General features: G+C 43.2%; 1 protein-coding gene across 7 annotated transcripts in view; it reads right to left on the bottom strand.

Annotated features, from left to right (window-relative positions):
* Positions 1-18148, bottom strand: part of LOC115195648 (zinc finger CCHC domain-containing protein 2) — a 68578-nt gene that overhangs the window by 14055 nt on the left and 36375 nt on the right. For 6 of the 7 annotated variants that reach the window (XM_029755730.1, XM_029755736.1, XM_029755733.1 and 3 more), the window contains exons 4-6: positions 3322-3393; positions 2877-2980; positions 737-837 (exon numbers count right to left, since the gene is read on the bottom strand). In XM_029755730.1, coding sequence (XP_029611590.1) covers positions 737-837; positions 2877-2980; positions 3322-3393 — 277 coding nt within the window. The remainder of the gene's footprint in view (positions 1-736; positions 838-2876; positions 2981-3321; positions 3394-18148) is intronic. The other variant, XM_029755731.1, reaches the window with a different exon arrangement.

The raw sequence follows: 18148 nt of genomic DNA, 5'->3' as shown, positions 1-18148 counted from the left end.
GTTGCGCTTCGTGCGCATTTCTGCGCAATAATGTGAAGTAATATTTTATCAACATTTTAAGCTAAACGTTCTGATCTGTTGCATGAGCCTCATTTGCTTTTTAATGTTTCTATTGAGGGAAGTAGCCTAGATCTACTGGTTGTATGAATTTGGGATCTGTCGTCCCACAACTGTCCCAGAGTCTGTTCGGAATAGGATATTTATTTCTCGCACAGAACGACACGCTGACCAATAGAATAGGTCGACTTTTCTACTATGGGGGATAGTAGATTCACATAGGCTAGTGATTTTTCTGTTCGTTACTTGTCTTGCTGGCTGAGAAAAAGTAAATGTGGACAGTTATTCTATTTATTTATACCCCAGTGCCTTAGACCCGAGTCTGGATTCGAACCAGGGTGTCTGTAGTGACGCCTCTAGCACTGCAGTGCTTAGACCGTTTGGACAGTTATTCTACAGTTATTCTAACGTCTTCAAATTGCGCATCGGAATTTGGTAAGATGGATGCACGCCATTGCCTCCTCGAGCTGCATGTTTTGTGAAGATGAATTACCATAAACTAAATGTGATTTCTGTCATTCTGAGCACCGTGGGTGGATGGCCTAATCAAGTTGCGCACCCAATGCATATGGGTCTGGTAAATTTCTTAAAATGTCCGTTAAATTAAAATGCAGCCTGTCAAATGTCCTGACACACGCCCACACACACACACACACACACACACACACACACTGCTTACATCTGCTGCAGCTGGGGCTGGAGGAGGAGGACTCACACAGGAAGAAACCACAGACCTTGCTTGTCTGTCGGAAAGCTTGTGGAGCCGACAGAAACTTCTCCCTGGCAAGAGAAAAAAACATTTTTGTAATTTTACTTCTTTGAAAAAGAGACCTTTTGTAAATGGGTGAAAAATCTAAAATGACAAATTAAGCCGAGACACAAAGATGAAGTAAAATCTGTGGGGTAAAACGCTGAACCAATACACCGGAGCAATCTGATGCGTTGACTAGTTATCACTTGACTGTACTGTCAGTGTTGACCTATATTTTAAAGCTGGATGGAGTTCTACTTTAACAGGAAGCGCTGGGACCGTACTCAAAATGATCTAAGATCAGTTTAGCCTTTTAGATCATAATGAATAAGATTATATGGACAGGGAGGATCTGATCCTAGATCCCTCCTACTCAGACTTTATGAATGTGGGCCCTGCTCTTTTCAACAGGATCCATTCCATTCCTCAGGGTCCGCTCCTCAGTTTACCTCATAACTTAGGCATATAGCTTGTTGCCACGCAACTTCTCTGAAGGTAAAATTGCCAGCCAGATTGTGAGATCCGTGCCGTCACAACACAGCGGGATCCCAAATGTCAAACGTAAATAGTCTAATTTCTATCCGCTTTCAAAAACGCATCAGAGTACAAATTCCATTAACTTTGCAATAAGGACATTTGATGAAAGAAGTGCCGAATTCATTCCACTGTTTGCTAGTGCCTGAGAGTGGGCCAAGTAGATAGAGATCATATAACTCAATATGTTTTTAGAATTATGGATGTGTAATTTTATGGCATAGTAGACCTGTTTCATCGGTTGCGTGGCTGTGTTGTCAGGTTACAGTAATGTGGTCAGATATTGGACACAAGGGGTGCGACTGGGTGATCTGGAAGGAACAACAGCCTTACCCAGCTGATTGACGAGAAGTGGCCCTGCCCTTTGGATATGAAACCAAAGCTGAACCTGTGTGTGTGTGTGTGTGTGTGTGTGTGTGTGTGTGTGGGTGTCGGTGTGTTTCAACGCTTCACTGACCAGGCCAACATACACTTTGCCATTTATTTAATCCAATCATCGGGTACTCTTGAATAGGCTTACATAGCAAAGGATAAATGCTTCAAAGTTGTATTGTTTGTTCATTGTCATCTATCAGTTGAGTTAATGGCCCTCTAAGCTTTCATTTTCCATTAAAACGAAACTTACTAGAAGTGGTTTCCAGGAGGGGGCATTGTTGTCCTCACAACAAGACACCGCACCTCAAAGTAACCAAGATGGTGTGTCATGTACACACATGCACGCACACACCTCTAACACACACACACCTCTAACACACACACACACAGTCAGTGGAGACTGTAAGCCAGTCTGCTTATTGCAAAGGGTTTTGGTCAACAAAAAAAATCAAAAGGGCACTAGTCTGTTTGCATTCCTCTGACTGAGAACACAGAGGAGGACATTTTGTTCAAGTAATCATGCAGTCATGTTGTTACAGAAGAGCAGGGGGGATAAAAGTCTAATTAGATCAACATCAGTGAGAGGGAACAATTGAGACACTCTCCTTGGAGACTGGTGAAATGAGAAACAATGAGAAACTGACAAATGGTTCAAAGAAACTGACGAGAAATCGCCAAGGAGAATCCCTTGGGTGTAAGCATAGCCTAGGCTGAGTATATGGCATCACTGCAGTAGGTACAGCACACACTATTCTAGTCTTTGCCATTTAGCACACACTTTTATCCCAAATGGCTTACAGTCATGCGTGCATACATTGTTTACGTATGGGTGACCCCAGGAATCGATCCCACTATCCTGGCGTTGCAAGCACCATGCTCTACCAACTGAGACACAGAGGACTGCAAGCCTTTTACGTGTGAGCACTGATACTGCTCTTCTGGTCTGTTAAGAGTAGGCCTCCACTACATCAACACCTGTTTTAATTCACAATCTGAGTCGTCTGTCATGCAGAAGTCGGGACAACCTGGCGTACCTACTAGTAGTTCGTATACTTTTGAGTGCTGACATGAAATGTAGCCTACAATCTAATGACGGCGAAAAGCAAAACCCCCCAAAACAATGCAATGCAAGACAGGCAGGCCGGTAAGCAGAACTCACTTGAGGTTCCCCTCCACTTCCCTGATCTCGTACTGGTCTCCCTGGTTGAGTAGCCGGAGGATGCCCTTTTCAAACGACTCGGTGGACTGCTCCTTCGGAAGCTGCTTGACGGGGGGAGGACAAGTGAGTCAAGGTTTAACAAGTCATGTATATTACCATTCAAACAAATACCTTCAAAACAAGAGAGTCTTAGTTCATTTTAATAATGAATTAACTCTTAATTAAGTAACTATGTAAGTTAATTAAGTAACTCATTCATTATCCCTGCTCATTATGAGTGGATGAAAATCCAGTCGATGCTATGCAGGAAACTTGGGGTCAATTCCATTTCATTAGTACTGTACATTAGTCAATTTGGGATGTGAATAGGGATAGCTAACAGTACAGATTGCAATGCTGATCATAGCTTCATTGGATTTCTAAAACATAAGTTAGTGATTTATACCTTCAGCAAGAAGCTTTCCAGTTCAAGATGTGTTTTGGTGACATTGCTGGATGAGGAGTCGGACCAGGTTACCTGAATGAGAAGAGAAAGAATTGTTACATTATTATCCAAGGGATGTACTGTACATTGATGTTGGCAGATATTGTAAGGAAATGCAGACACATTGGGTAAGGACACTAGGGAATGAAAAATCACATCATAGGAATGTTTTTCCTCAAACAAACAAAATCTACCATTTTGGCTTTGCTGCTGACACACCATTGGTGGTAGTAGAGATGATCAAGATAACAACTAGAAGACAATAATAAACAGTGTCACCCAAGCGCTACAACGCCACTGCTGTAAAAAACTGTTTGGTTTGATCAAATCTTCAGAAAAGTCTTGTTTGTGTTTCTACAGCCCTGCGTTTGTGCTTTGCTGCTTACTGAACCTAATGACTTGGACTCACAATGGTATTCTTGGTCGAGTTTCAGGGACTTTTCCTCGACTGTAAAGTCAGTTCAACAGTTATTTGGCCTACAACAGGATGTGACTGGGTCATAAGGGGTAAGGACAACATCTGTGGTCATTTAGCGAGCGCTCACAGCCTTGTGCCCGGTGGCAGCTACAGCTCAAGCGAAGTGCCGGGGAACTTTCTCCAGATACAATAATAAGCACATCGTAAAGCACAGAACATTAGCTATGCTCCGGCACCATAACCAGACGGCTCTGATGAGGACATAAGAGGGTGACGGGCTGCCATGGAAGTGACCTTTCGGGTCATTACTGCGCTGATGGTGCTCCTACTATTATAATATGGGCTCTGGACTCTCCCATACAGCCTCAGGTTCTTGGTTCAATTAACGACTGATATTTCCCATCATGGAATATGAATTGTTTAAGCATATTTTTTTAATCTCCGGAGATGGGTGATATTCCCATTATTTGCAATGGTTGTTTTGAACTTCAAGTAGGGCAAGACTTTGGTTGACGTTTGGAAATTCTAGGCCTATATATTTAATGATCAGCATGGTTCCCCCTAATAGGATTGACTTGACCCAAATGGCTATGAAGGTTTCAAAGTGTTTAGGCTCCTACTGCATCACTTTAATGAGATGATGCACACTACTACTGTACTCATCAACAATGACAGGTTTACAACCAGACGAAGACAAAGCCTAAAAGCCACAACCACTTTCCCACTTAAAATCAACTTTTTGTAACTAAAAGTTAATGTTCTCCCCGCCTTTAGACTACGTCTAATTAGATGCTAGTAATGACGTTGTAAAGTAGATTGAGATGTTAAAGATCTAACATCACGACGAGCCATAGCACGCTACACGGTTAGTTAGACTAAACTTGATTTATAGGGCAGTTTATAGCCCAAAAAATGTAATTGCCATTTGTATACTTTTTTGATTGACATGTTGGACATTTTCTGACCAATTTTGGTCTTTTAAAAACTCCCAGCGCAAACCAAAGTGGTTGGTCTAACCAACCTTACTGAGTGAACTACCACCCAACTGCAAGCAGATGTTCACTTCACATTGGGCATATTCCAACAGAACAAAGGCAAAACGTGGCGTGGTTTGCTTTTCCAGTGTGAAAAGAGTTGACATGGTCACCATATGGACCTACCTGTTGTCCCCCGCCGAGCTACACTGAAAAAAAGAGCAATTTGAAGAAAGTGCCAAGAGCAGTGACAACGCCAAGTAATTTTAGCTCTCTTGCACTGCTATCTCTATCTTCTGTGAACAACTGAAGAGGACTACAATGGTTCAATGAACTTATGCTAAACTCTTGGGAAAAGCACTACGGAGAGTTTGGCCATTGAGGTTTAAATAGCAGTTAATATCACATGTATAAAATCCTTGGAGGCCATGTTAGCACGTAAATTGTAATAACAATAGAAAACAGGCTAGCTCGAACGCTAGCCAATGTATGAATCTGCTTTTGGGGCACCTATAGAACCACACTGCTGACAGTCACGCCTGCTACGATAAACATAACTAAAACACACACGCGCGCGCACACACACGCTCTGGGCTGTGCTAACCGTTTGGCTAATCACCAGCACTACAACAATAGAGCTGCTAGAGCAAACCCCCAGGGTGACAACAAGCGGGAAAGGAGAGCGAGAACAAATAAACAAGCAGCAAGGGTGGAGGGGGTGAGGAGAGAGAGAGAAGAGAAGAGAAAGAGAGAAAGAGAGAGAGAGAGAGAGAGAGAGAGAGAGAGAGAGAGAGAGAGAGGAGATAGTGAGAGATGGAGTGAGAAAGGAGATGGAGAGAGAGCGATAGTGAGAGCAGGCCTCTTTACAAATCACAAATCACTGCTTCCTAATTGATGTTGTCTGGCGAAATATGATTATGTTGTCGTAGGGGCTATTTTAGTCATTCATTTCAGAAGCTGTGTATTGTTTCTGAAATAAATTCTGAAATAGTAGGTGACACTTTTCTTCTGTCACGATTCACGACTAGGTCTATGTTTCTGTTTTGTATACAGTTGGCTATTTGTTATGCAACAAGGATATTAAAGTTCTCTAAATCTCATCTGGGAACCATTTGTTCTTTTGACAAATTGATCTAGTCAATTAGGCAACGTATTCATGCTCTGAACAGAAAACACACACAGCTTCTGCCCTCAAGACATTTATGGGAACGCAAAATAAAACATAACACCAATCGGATTACCAGTTTGGAAAAAACAAACGAGAGAGCAATGGCTTGATTTGGGTCGCCTGTTCCAACCTGGGTCATGTTCATTAGGAATGAAACAGAAGAAAACAGACTGAAACAAGGAGGGAAAGAGTACCTGGACTTCTCCAAAAAGTATCTCAACAACAAAAAATCTGTAGCATAAATTTGCCAAACGTTTTCTATTGCGCGTCCAAATGAATAGGACCCTGGGCTTTCCTGTCTTTTCAGAATGATTCCCATGACCTGATGAGGTGGAGACTGAGACAGATAGCGCCCATTGGGAGACTTTGACAGACCTAGTCAGCATAGCTTAAAGGTTACTACAAGCTTCACGCCGTTGATCAAATCAAATTTTATTTGTCACATGCGCAGGAATACAACAGGTGTAGTAGACCTTACAGTGAAATGCTTACTTACAAGCACTTAACCAACAATGCTTTAAAAATAAGTGTTACGTAAAAAATAGAAACTAAAGTAACAAATAATTAAACAGCAGTAGTAAAATAACAAGCGAGGCCACATACAGGGGGCCCCGGTTAGTTGAGGTAATTTAAGTAATATGTACATGTAGGTAGAGTTAAAGTGATATAAACAGAGAGTAGCAGCAGTGTAAAAGAGGGGTCTGGGTAGCCCTTTGATTAGCTGTTCAGGAGTCTTATGGCTTGGAGGTAGAAGCTGTTAAGAAGCCTTTTGGACCTCGACTTGGCGCTCCGGTACCGCTTGCCGTGCGGTAGCAGAGAGAGCAGTATGACTATGGGTGGCTGGAGTCTTTGACAATTTTTAGGGCCTTCCTCTGACACCGCCTGATATAGAGGTCCTGGATGGCAGGAAGCTTGGCCCCAGTGATGTACTGGGCTGTACACACTACCCTCTGTAGTGCCTTGCGGTCGGAGGAGGAGCAGTTGCCATACAAAGCAGTGATGCAACCAGTCAGGATGCTCTCGATGGTGCAGCTGTAGAACCTTTTGAGGATCTGAGGACCCATGCCAAATCTTTTCAGTCTCCTGAGGGGGAATAGGCTTTGTCGTGCCATCTTCACGACTGTCAGTGTGTTTTGACCACGATAGTTTGTTAGTGATTTGGATTTCTCAACCTGTTCCACTAGAGCCCCGTCGATGAGAATGGGGGCGTGTTCGGTCCTCCTTTTCCTGTAGTCCACAATCATCTCCTTTGTCTTGATCACGTTGAGGGAGAGGTTGTTGTCCTGGCACCACATGACCAGGTCTCTGACCTCCTCCCTATAGACTGTCTCATCTACGTGCATGGAGTGGGATTTTTGAAGCACCGGACACCTTTTGATAACTTGATATCCTTACCGTTCCCACTCCCATTTACAAGGGGGCAAAATCACTGCTTTTTATTTTTGTCATTTAATTTTGTGAAACAAGTAAGAGTCGTCTTCCCCTTGCTAGTAGTAGCTACACTTCTTAGCATCCCACATCAATGTGAAATAATCAGATTCATAATAAAAAAAAATATGCCCTTGTACTTGCCGGCGTAACCTAAAGCATTATCAAGGTTTGATATGCTGCTTGTGTATTCATTCCGATATCAGCTAAAAATAGAACGTCATGTTTTGGTCAACAACAAAAAAAAGCACATGACCTGCTAGTTGCTACAGCAGGTTTTACCATTTCACAATAGCCTGGAATCACTAGTTATTACTTTAAACAAAGCACCTTTTTGGGTGGATTCTTGTTGTTTGGTTTACTGTTTGAACAGTTGCTTAGATTATATTTGGTTAACAATGCAAAATAGGCTACTTGGATTAATAGCCTATACAGCCTATAAATCAGATCAAGGAACCAAGCGACAACATTGTCCCCACAGCTGCGGAAGGAGTGACACGGCTAATCTCAATTTTCAGGTAGTACATTGAATGCCGGAGCGTATTACAAGGAGCTGCCCCTTTTGTGACAAAAAACGTCATTGCAACACTGCGCTACGCTCCGTACTTTCCCTCTCCGTAGTGTGCGAATTTACCTTAAGGGCTCATTTCTCAAGTGGTGCTTCTACATTTACAATTTGACAATTGTCATTTAGCAGACGCTCTTATCCAGAGCGACTTACAGTAGTGAGTGCATTTTGTACTGGTCCCCCATGGGAATCAAACCCACAACCGTAGAGTTGCAAGCGCCATGCTCAACCAACTGAGCAACACGGGACTTCTACCTATCATAAGTAAGCAATAAAGGGACTTAGACAATTAAGCCTTATTTTCTACTTACCCAGAGTCAGACGAACTTATGGATACCAATTTTATTTCTCTGTGTGTAATTTGAAGGATGTTGAAGCTAGCATATCGTTAGCTTAGCGCAATTGCTGGAAGTCTCCAGGAACTACGGGCCAGCTCCTCTCAAAAGCAGGGAAATACACCTAACTACTCCAACGCTGGGTGGTTGGTAATTTATAGTCTTACAAAGCTATACATAGTAATCAATATTGTACACATTAGTTAATTTTACTGATAATAAGGAACGAGATTCTATCCACTAGGAATGAGTATTTGAAATAGTTTCACTACTCAAATAATATCGTGACATTTTTTGAAAATGTTTCTTTTATTTTTTTATTACTTTGGTTTAAACTTGGACACTTGTTTGCTGCGCAGCCTGCGTGACTCGGGAGAGAAGGTGCACGCTGCAGCAAGGCAGGGGATGGTGGGGTGTGTGCACTAGTTAGACAAACTTGTAAATGCCATAGATTATCTATCATCCCATCTGGCAGTGCGTCTTTACTGCCTCACAATCGATGTAAAGAAGCTAGCTAAGATAGCTACCTACCTAACATTGGGCTAACTAGGCTAGTTGAGGCCATTTTGTTGCGCTTGCCGTCCATTCAACAACAACTCCATTCAGATTAAACAACAGACTACCTGTCAGTTGCTCGTTGTAGCAAAGTCCTTCTCATTTGGTTAACTTAATTCTGTAATTAATTCTTCCACTTCACAGCCTCTGACAGTAGTGCCAACAACAACAGATTTGGTCTGATCCGGAATGGCCTACAGTGCATTTCGGGAAGTATTCAGACCCCTTGAATTTTTACACATTTTGGTACGTTACAGCCTTCTTGGGTATGACAGTTCAAGCTTAGCACACCTGTATTTGGGGAGTTTCTCCTATTTTTCTCTGCAGATCCTCTCAAGCTGTCAGGTTGGATGGGGAGCGTCACTGCACAGCTATTTTCAGGTCTCTCCAGAGATGTTTGATCGGTTTCAAGTCCGGGCTTTGGCTAGGCCACTCAGATATTCACAGATTTGTCCCGAAGCCACTCCTGCATTGTCTTGGCTGTGTGCCTAGGGTCGTTGTCCTGTTGGAAGGTGAAACTTAGCCCCAGTCTGAGGTCCTGAGTGCTCTAGAGAAGGTTATCATTAAGGATCTCTGTACTTTGCTCCGTTCATCCTGACTAGTCTCCCCGTTCCTGCTGCTGATAAACATCCCCAGAGCATGATGCTGCCACCACCATGCTTCACCATAGGGAAGGTTTCCTCCAGAAGTGACGCTTGGCATTCAGGCCAAAGAGTTCAATCTCGGTTACATGAGACCAGAGAATCTTGTTTCTCAAGGTCTGAGAGTCCTTTAGGTGCCTTTTGGCAAACTCCATGCAGGCTGTGATGTGCCGTTTACTGAGGAGTGGCTTCCATCTGGCCACTCTACCAAAAAAAAAAAGGCCCGATTGGTGGGGTGCTGCAGAGATGTTTGTCCTTCTGGAAGGTTCTCCCATCTCCACAGCGGAACTCTAGAGCTCTGTCAGAGTGACCATCGGGTTCTTGGTCACCTTCCTGACCAAAGCCCTTCTCCCCAGATTGCTCAGTTTGGCCAGGCGGCCAGCTCTAGGAAGAGTCTTGGGGGTTCCAAACTTCTTAAATTTAAGAATGATGGAGGCCATTGTGTTCTTGGAGACCTTCAATGCTGCAGACTTTTTTTGGTTCCCTTCCCGAGATCTGTGCCTTGACACAATCCTGTCTCTGACCTCTACGGACAATTTCTTTGACCTCATAGCTTGGTTTTTGCTCTGACATGCACTGGACCTTACATAGACAGGTGTGTGCTTTTCCAAATCATGTCCAATCAATTGAATTTACCACAGGTGGACTCCAATCAAGTTGTAGAAACATCTCAAGGATGATCAATGGAAACAGGATGCACCTGAGCTCAATTTCAAGTCTCATAGCAATGTGTCTGAATACTTATGTAAATAAGGTATGTTTTTTTTTATTTTGAATAAATTAGCAAAATGTATTTTTTAAAAAACTGTTTTCGCTTTGTCATTATGGGGTATTGTGTGTAGATTGATGAGTAAAAAATATATTTCAGAATAAGGCTGTAACGTAACAAAATGCGGAAAAAGTCAACGGGTCTGAATACTTCCCGAATGCACTGTATATCTGATCAATCACAGACATCTGTTTCACAAGTTTGGACAGCACAGTAGAGTAGTGGTTCTGAAACCTCTCCATAGGGATCCCAGGCCATTCCAGGTAATTGATATATTCCAGAGCTAGCACACCTTGTCAAGTAATCCTCAAGCTCTTGAATAGCTAGCTCAGAGCTACAGCAAAATTGTGAAATTTCTGGGGTCCCCGAGGAAAGGTTTGAGCACCACTGCAGTAGAGCACAACAGAGTGCAGTACAATACAGTACAGTAAAGAAAAGTATTTTAAACATTAATTCAGAACTGAAAATGAACCGGATTTCAACATCTGGAAAATATGTATTTTCAACAACCGGAAAATTCATATATTAAGCAACCGGAAAATACATATTTTAAATGTCGCCCCCCCCCCCAAATTATTTTCACCTTTCATTCAGAACCTAAAATTAACCCAACTTCAACGTATTATAAACCAAATTAAACCATTACTGGGTTCAGATTTGTGGGAACACACTGTAAAGTAACTTGACACTGTTGATCAGTCAGCGCAAATTTTGATTAAAATGACTTGAAGAAAATGTCATTGAGAGGGTGTACTGAATTAATGCATCCTAAATAGCAACGTGTCTTTCTCGAGTGTTAATCTAGCTAATTTGTACATGTGTACACTCACTAGAATGCACAGCTGATGCGCTACTTGCATGTGCATTGGCCAGGTTTAGATTCAATATAGCCAACTGTTTCTTAGCAAGACAATTCACTTGATCATCTACAGTTTGTGTTGAAGAAACGTAGGCTAGCTAGCAGTGTTTGTGCTGAAATTGACATCTGGCTGCACACGTAGCTATCTAGCCAGTTTGACTGTATCATGCCGAAGTAGCTAGATGAGCAATGCCCATTGCATGTATTATAAGTTAGCAACGTGGCAGTTTCCCAAAGTTTGGTGTTGACTATTAACTTTACTTAGCTAGCTAGCTATGCTTTATGGAAGAATAACTTAGCTAGCTAGGCTATATTGTCAATATTGAGTTGTGGTGCACAGCTATGGTATTGTCTTGTTGACTTGTAGCTACTGGATAGTTGGCTAGCTAACTGGCTATAATAGCAGCCAAGGACGTTCACTAGCTTATTTGTTTGTGATTTAGTTTAGTTTACACAGATGACTTCAGCCATATGAAAAACCTTCCACAGCCAAATATACCTAGCTAGCTTCTTTTGCTTGTATCTTGCTTCTCATCTGACTGGTGTTAGCAAGCTAGCTAGAGCTGAGAGCCTGCTACTAGCTAGCTGCTGATGTTGTGCATTAACCGAGTTGCTGGTCCCCGTTTTAGAACTCATGACTAGAGGCGGGGAGTGTGATGTGTACTGCCAATCAAGTTGATTTGCGAAGTTTCATAGAGATTGTTATACTGGCTTAGATAAGAGAGATTTTAATTTCACATTGAGCTTCAACAAATGCCGTACTATTGTGGGGGCAATATAAACCAATGGTGAGTTGGAACTCTGCTTGGTCCAATAAGGGGTAAAAGGTGTAAGAGAGACACCTGGTTGGCCAGGCCATCCTGCGTGAGTTTAGAAACAGGAAGAGGGGGCCATCGCCCGTCACTCATCAGCCCTGGCATGCTGCGCCAGCCTGGCATGGTCAGGGAGTTTTTCTGAATGACTGGCTGGTTGGTTAGCTGTTTCCCTGGCACAAGTGCCTTCCATGCCAGCCTTCCAGTCTGAGATCACCGTCTTCCATGTGGACAACCATCACTGATCACAACCTTGACCGTGGCATGTCTGGGTATGCGAGACAACCTTGATTTAATAGAAGAATTAGAGCATAACTCTGACATAACTGAGCTGTATTACATATCTAACATAATTCAAACTCCTGCAGTGACTTACTCAAAGTGGGGGCCTTCAAAACCTTGAGCCCTGGGTTCTGGCTAAGCTGGAGCAGGAAAGAACACATCCCCCTAACTTGGAACCCAGCCAGGACATCCCGTTTTGCACACAGGCCCGGGGGTGGGAGGGAGGGAGGTTAGAGAAGGGGGTGGTGGTCCCGGCAGGCCCGGTAATCTGCTCCACTGTAGGATTGGAGTGTGGGAGGAGGGTCAAACAAGTGCCTCTTTCATAGCCCCAATTATTAAATCATGTCATTAGGGAGAAGGGCTGTGGCTGTACAAGAGGGCATACGGGTTGAGAGAAGGTGAGCAAGAGCACACAGACTCACACAGAGAGTTCTGGTGTTGAGCTCTTTAGGCCTAGAAAGAGTAACAGAGACAGAGCGAGAGAGAGGGGGAAAGAGAAAGAAAGAGAGAGGGATATAGCTGCTTAGCCTATGAGCAAGCAGAGGCCGGCTAAAGATAAGTGCACACGATACCTCTGAGTCAGACCCATTTCCCCACAACTATTTATTTAGAGGGAGTCCTCCTGCTTCTCTGCTCCTCTTTCCTCTCACTCCTCACTTTATGATCTACCCGTGATGGAAAGGTGCTGGCCAGGTCAACCCAAGTGGGAGTGCATAAAAAAACTTTGGGGGAGAAAAAAGGCTAACATTTACATTAGCCTTCTGTTTAGCCGACTGTGTTCGCTAAGAAAGGGCATTGCCAAAGGAGTTGCCAAGGGAAGGAAGTAGGCTAGATTACTAGCCTTGGACATGATTGTGTCTAGACTAGTATCAAAAGCTCTGAGTGCAGGCCCATGTCATAAATAATGATGAAAAAAGAATATCTCAGACTGGAATCATGTATGTACACTCTTTCTATTACTTCAAAAAGTGTGGATGACACATGGTCACAGGAACAACATCAGTAAGAAACAGGAAGTGAAGGGGTCATCCGGTTTGGGTGCGTGGAGAGATATGTCCCTCAGGGAAGTTATGCTACCACCCCTATTGTGGGAGGCAAAGAATGGCCCTCGGTGGCTAAACCAATTGACAATGCCTATAGAAAAAACGTGGATACAGTGAGGGAAAAAAGTATTTGATCCCCTGCTGATTTTGTACGTTTGCCCACTGACAAAGAAATCCAGAAAAACGCATGTCAAAAATGTTATAAATTAATTTGCATTTTAATGAGGGAAATAAGTATTTGACCCCCTCTCAATCAGAAAGATTTCTGGCTCCCAGGTGTCTTTTATACAGGCAACGAGCTGAGATTAGGAGCACACTCTTAAAGGGAGTGCTCCTAATCTCAGTTTGTTACCTGTATAAAAGACATCTGTCCACAGAAGCATTCAAACAATCAGATTCCAAACTCTCCACCATGGCCAAGACCAAAGAGCTTTCCAAGGGTGTCAGGGACAAGATTGTAGACCTACACAAGGCTGGAATGGACTACAAGACCATTGCCAAGCAGCTTGGTGAGAAGGTGACAACAGTTGGTGTGATTATTCGCAAATGGAAGAAACACAAAAGAACTGTCAATCTCCCTCGGCCTGGGGCTCTATGCAAGATCTCAACTCGTGGAGTTGCAATGATCATGAGAACGGTGAGGAATCGGCCCAGAACTACACAGGAGGATCTTGTCAATGATCTCAAGGCAGCTGGGACCATAGTCACCAAGAAAACAATTGGTAACACACTACGTCGTGAAGGACTGAAATCCTGCAGCGCCCGCAAGGTCCCCCTGCTCAAGAAAGCACATATACATGCCCGTCTGAAGTTTGCCAATTAACATCTGAATGATTTGGAGGACAACTGGGTGAAAGTGTTGTGGTCAGATGAGACCAAAATGGAGCTCTTTGGCATCAACTCAACTCGCCGTGTTTGGAGGAGGAGGAATGCTGCCTATGACCCCAAGAACGCCATACCCACCGTCAAACATGGAGGTGGAAACATTATGCTTTGGGGGTGTTTTTCTGCTAAGGGGACAGGACAACTTCACTGCATCAAAGGGACGATGGACGGGCCATGTACCGTCAAATCTTGGGTAAGAACCTCCTTCCCTTAGCCAGGGCATTGAAAATGGGTCGTGGATGGGTGTTCCAGCATGACAATGACCCAAAACACACGGCCAAGGCAACAAAGGAGTGGCTCAAGAAGAAGCACATTACGGTCCTGGAGTGGCCTAGCCAGTCTCCAGACCTTAATCCCATAGAAAATCTGTGGAGGGAGCTGAAGGTTCGAGTTGCCAGACGTCAGCCTCGAAACCTTAATGACTTGGAAAAGATCTGCAAAGAGGAGTGGGACAAAATCCCTCCTGAGATGTGTGCAAACCTGTTGGTCAACTACAATAAACCTCTAACCTCTGTGATTGCCAACAAGGGTTTGTACTAAGTCATGTTTTGCAGAGGGGTCAAATACTTATTTCCCTCATTAAAATGCAAATCATTTTATAACATTTTTGAAATGCGTTTTTCTGGATTTTTGTTGTTGTTATTCTGGTCTCTCACTGTTCAAATAAACCTACCATTAAAATTATAGACTGATAATTTCTTTGTCAGTGGGCAAACGTACAAAATCAGCAGGGGATCAAATACCTTTTTCCCTCACTGTATACAGAGCAACATTGTCTGTCCTATGCTATGTACTGATATTTGAATAACACAAGTGAGACAGGAAGTATACAAACTTCAATACAGTCACCTTGAAGTAATACCACACCCTATCAAGATGTTGAAGGAATTCCTCCACCACAGCTGACTATAAAAACAGCTGCAGTTATGTTGACAAACAAGTAGTTGTTGTTGTTGCCAAGAACATGACCATCATTCCAAGTCTATAGAAGAGAATGCTGCTTGCTTTTACCTCTGCTGTTACAGATGAGTCATGTAATAGAATGTGTGTGAGTCCATTGCTATATCTCTATTGACAACCCCTCTGCATCCTCAGTGGTTACCACAGAACCAATATCAACACAAAGACTCGTGGAAATAGTTTTGTGCATGTGCCTGATTTGATGTTTGTGAATGTGGTGTGTGTTTTGCTCTATGGCTGAGAAGATGAACGCCCTGTCAGATTCTATCACTTCACTCTGAGGCGACACAATGGATGCTGTGCCGATGCCTGCATTCCATGCTCATTCGTTCAGCCTTATCTGGAGGGCACTACCAGGGAGGCAGGCTGCATTCTCCTGCCACTGCCAGGCAACAGTAGCCATACCAAAACAGCCAAACACCCATACCCTGGTCCTACCTAGCCTAGACCAGAGCCCTATATAGACCTAAACTAGCTCAGTCCCAGTCCCTCACCAATAGGCCTATACAGTCACAATCATTAGGGAAAGTTTGATTTGTAGTAAATTGCCAAAACACTTTTTGGAGAATGGAGGGAGACCAAATCAAAAGACGAGGAATAGTTAGGTGGCTTAATTAATACCCAAAAATGTTTTGTTTCAGGTGAAATGTGTTTGTCTCAATTACGGACAGTAGTAAGAACGTATAGCTTTTACATAATATCATACCTTACATTAGGGCTGACCCCATTTAGTCGAGTGGTCGATTGTTTGGTCGACAGGCTGTCGGTCAACTGAGATTTCCTGAGTCGAGCAGTCATTTTTTTCATGGTGCACAAGACACCTGTCTGTTTCGCGCCTGTCTCAGTGGACTAATCCATTGCGGAGACCATGGAGATGGCACAGTCCATCACTCTAAGACATTGTATATGGTTATATTATGTAAAAATAATGGTGAAACAATAATAAATCTAATATTTTATAACAATTGTAATTTTTTCCCCCGCGTTGGATACGGTCGCTGTCCGCAGTTCTGAAACGGTCTTCAGTGCACCGTAGAATTGGCACCTTCCCTATGTTGCTATGTGCATAATAGCAAAGTTAACCAGCATATTGGGATTGAGAACAATGCGGCGGAGGCCTAATTGTCTAAGAAAATCGAGGAGGAAACCCCATTTTGGTTTAGGTCTATAATCAATAGCCTAACTGTTAAATGTGCCTGGCTTTAGAAAAATCTGCCATACATACTGTACCAGTCAAAAGTTTGGAAACAACTACTCATTCATTTATTTTGACTATTTTCTACATCAAAACTACAAAACACATGAAATCATGTAGTAACCAAAAAGGTGTTAAATAAATCAAAATATATTTTATATTGCGCTGCCCTATGGGACTCCCAATCACGGCCGGGTGTGATAAAGCCTGGATTCGAACCAGGGTGTCTGTAGTGACGCCTCAGCACTGATGCATTGCCTTAGACCGCTGCGCCACTCAAGAGCACCCCCCGAGTATCACTGTTCACAATGGACGACTAAATCAAAATGTTTAGGTCTATATTCTTGTCTGAACTGAAAAACACTTACTTCAATTGCAAAGTGATTTGCTAAATGAAGGACTACAAGCACCATTTAAGCCGCGACTCGCGCTACCGAAACAGCTGCGTCTTTCTCATCAATATCACTGTTCACCGTTTACTCCTGTTTTAACAGGGTGTAATTTGCTTAATAGTGGTAGTTGAGACATACAGTTAACAGCAATAGAAAGCTAAACTGCTTCCCTTTTTAAGCATGAGATAGCCTACCCCAGTGTTTCCCCTATATGCATTTAGTAGTATAAACTTAAAATGACTAAAACCATATATAAAGTGTGCAGAAAAGATAATGGAGCATATAATATTTTAAATAAGATAAATCTTTTAAAACTACCAATCACCAAAATAAAAACTAAACAGTCAGGCAGAATATAAAATTCCCAAAAAGTCATGGCATGGGGCCCCCGTTGATTTTGTTATAATGTTTGAGTCACTCAGCTTGTGTCGCTCAACGGTCCCCCCGCCCACTCCACTTCTCTCGCTTTCCCTCCATTGAAAGTAAATGGCTTCCAATGTTTCCCGGCGCGATGCCGCTTCCTAGCAATGGGAACTTGCGTGCGCAGCACGTGTGTGATGGAGCGGTCGGAAACGAAATTGAGTGAGTGAGACACATAACGGAGGGAAAGGTTGAAAAGAACTTGGCTTGGTTTCTTTTTTTGTTTTGAGTCGCTAATGCACATCAACAAATGGAATACTAGAGTCAACGTGAGTGAATTAACGGTCATCTTTTGGACACAATTTCACCTGCCCGACTGTTTAGATGACCTGCCCCGGGCAAATCGGGCAACCGTTAATGTCAATATAGGACTGTAAAAGTGACTGGTTTCTCTAGAAGCGAGCATAGCTCACATGGCTGTCCTGTGCTGTCCCAGGGGTAAAGTCTACAGAGGGACAATCAGTTGTTTTTCCTACCTTTCAAAAGGCAGTTTCACTAAACACATAAAACCCCACTTACTGACCCAAGCGTTGTGTGACAAGCCATGGATTAAAATGGCTTATTTTACAAAGCTATATGTTGAAAGGGCAGTGGTGAGGAGTGAAAGGACAAAAATCACTACACACTAAGACTGCCTTGTTTAAAACCAAAGTGGCCAAACTGAAGCTTTTAGTCCTCTTTCTCTCTCGCTTTCATTCCCTGTTGACGTGTGTATGTGTGTGTGTGTGTGTGTGTGTGTGTGTGTGTGTGTGTGTGTGTGGAGTACGGGGGTGCATTGCTACTAGCGTCAGTGCAATGACATGCTAGCTGTTCCCACAGACTTCCAGTCATTGAGCCAATGACTATCAATTTAAAAGCACGGCCCGCCATAAATATACATATCGGCAACAATTTAGCAGCGGTGGGCCACAGCTGCTAAATTAATATAGGGGAAACACTAGGAGCCTATATGGGCCCTGGGCTGTGTAGTCTTGCAGGGGCCTGTTGTCCCCCTCTCTCTTGGTCTGACTGGCTTGGCTGCTAATGCAGTCAGTGGATTTCCTGCTCTCTCCATGCTACTCTTTGCCCAGAGGAACTGACGGCT

Source organism: Salmo trutta, chromosome 6 (genome assembly GCF_901001165.1).
Source record: "Salmo trutta chromosome 6, fSalTru1.1, whole genome shotgun sequence".
Lineage (NCBI taxonomy): Eukaryota > Metazoa > Chordata > Actinopteri > Salmoniformes > Salmonidae > Salmo > Salmo trutta.
This window is presented reverse-complemented; position numbering and strand designations above follow the sequence as displayed.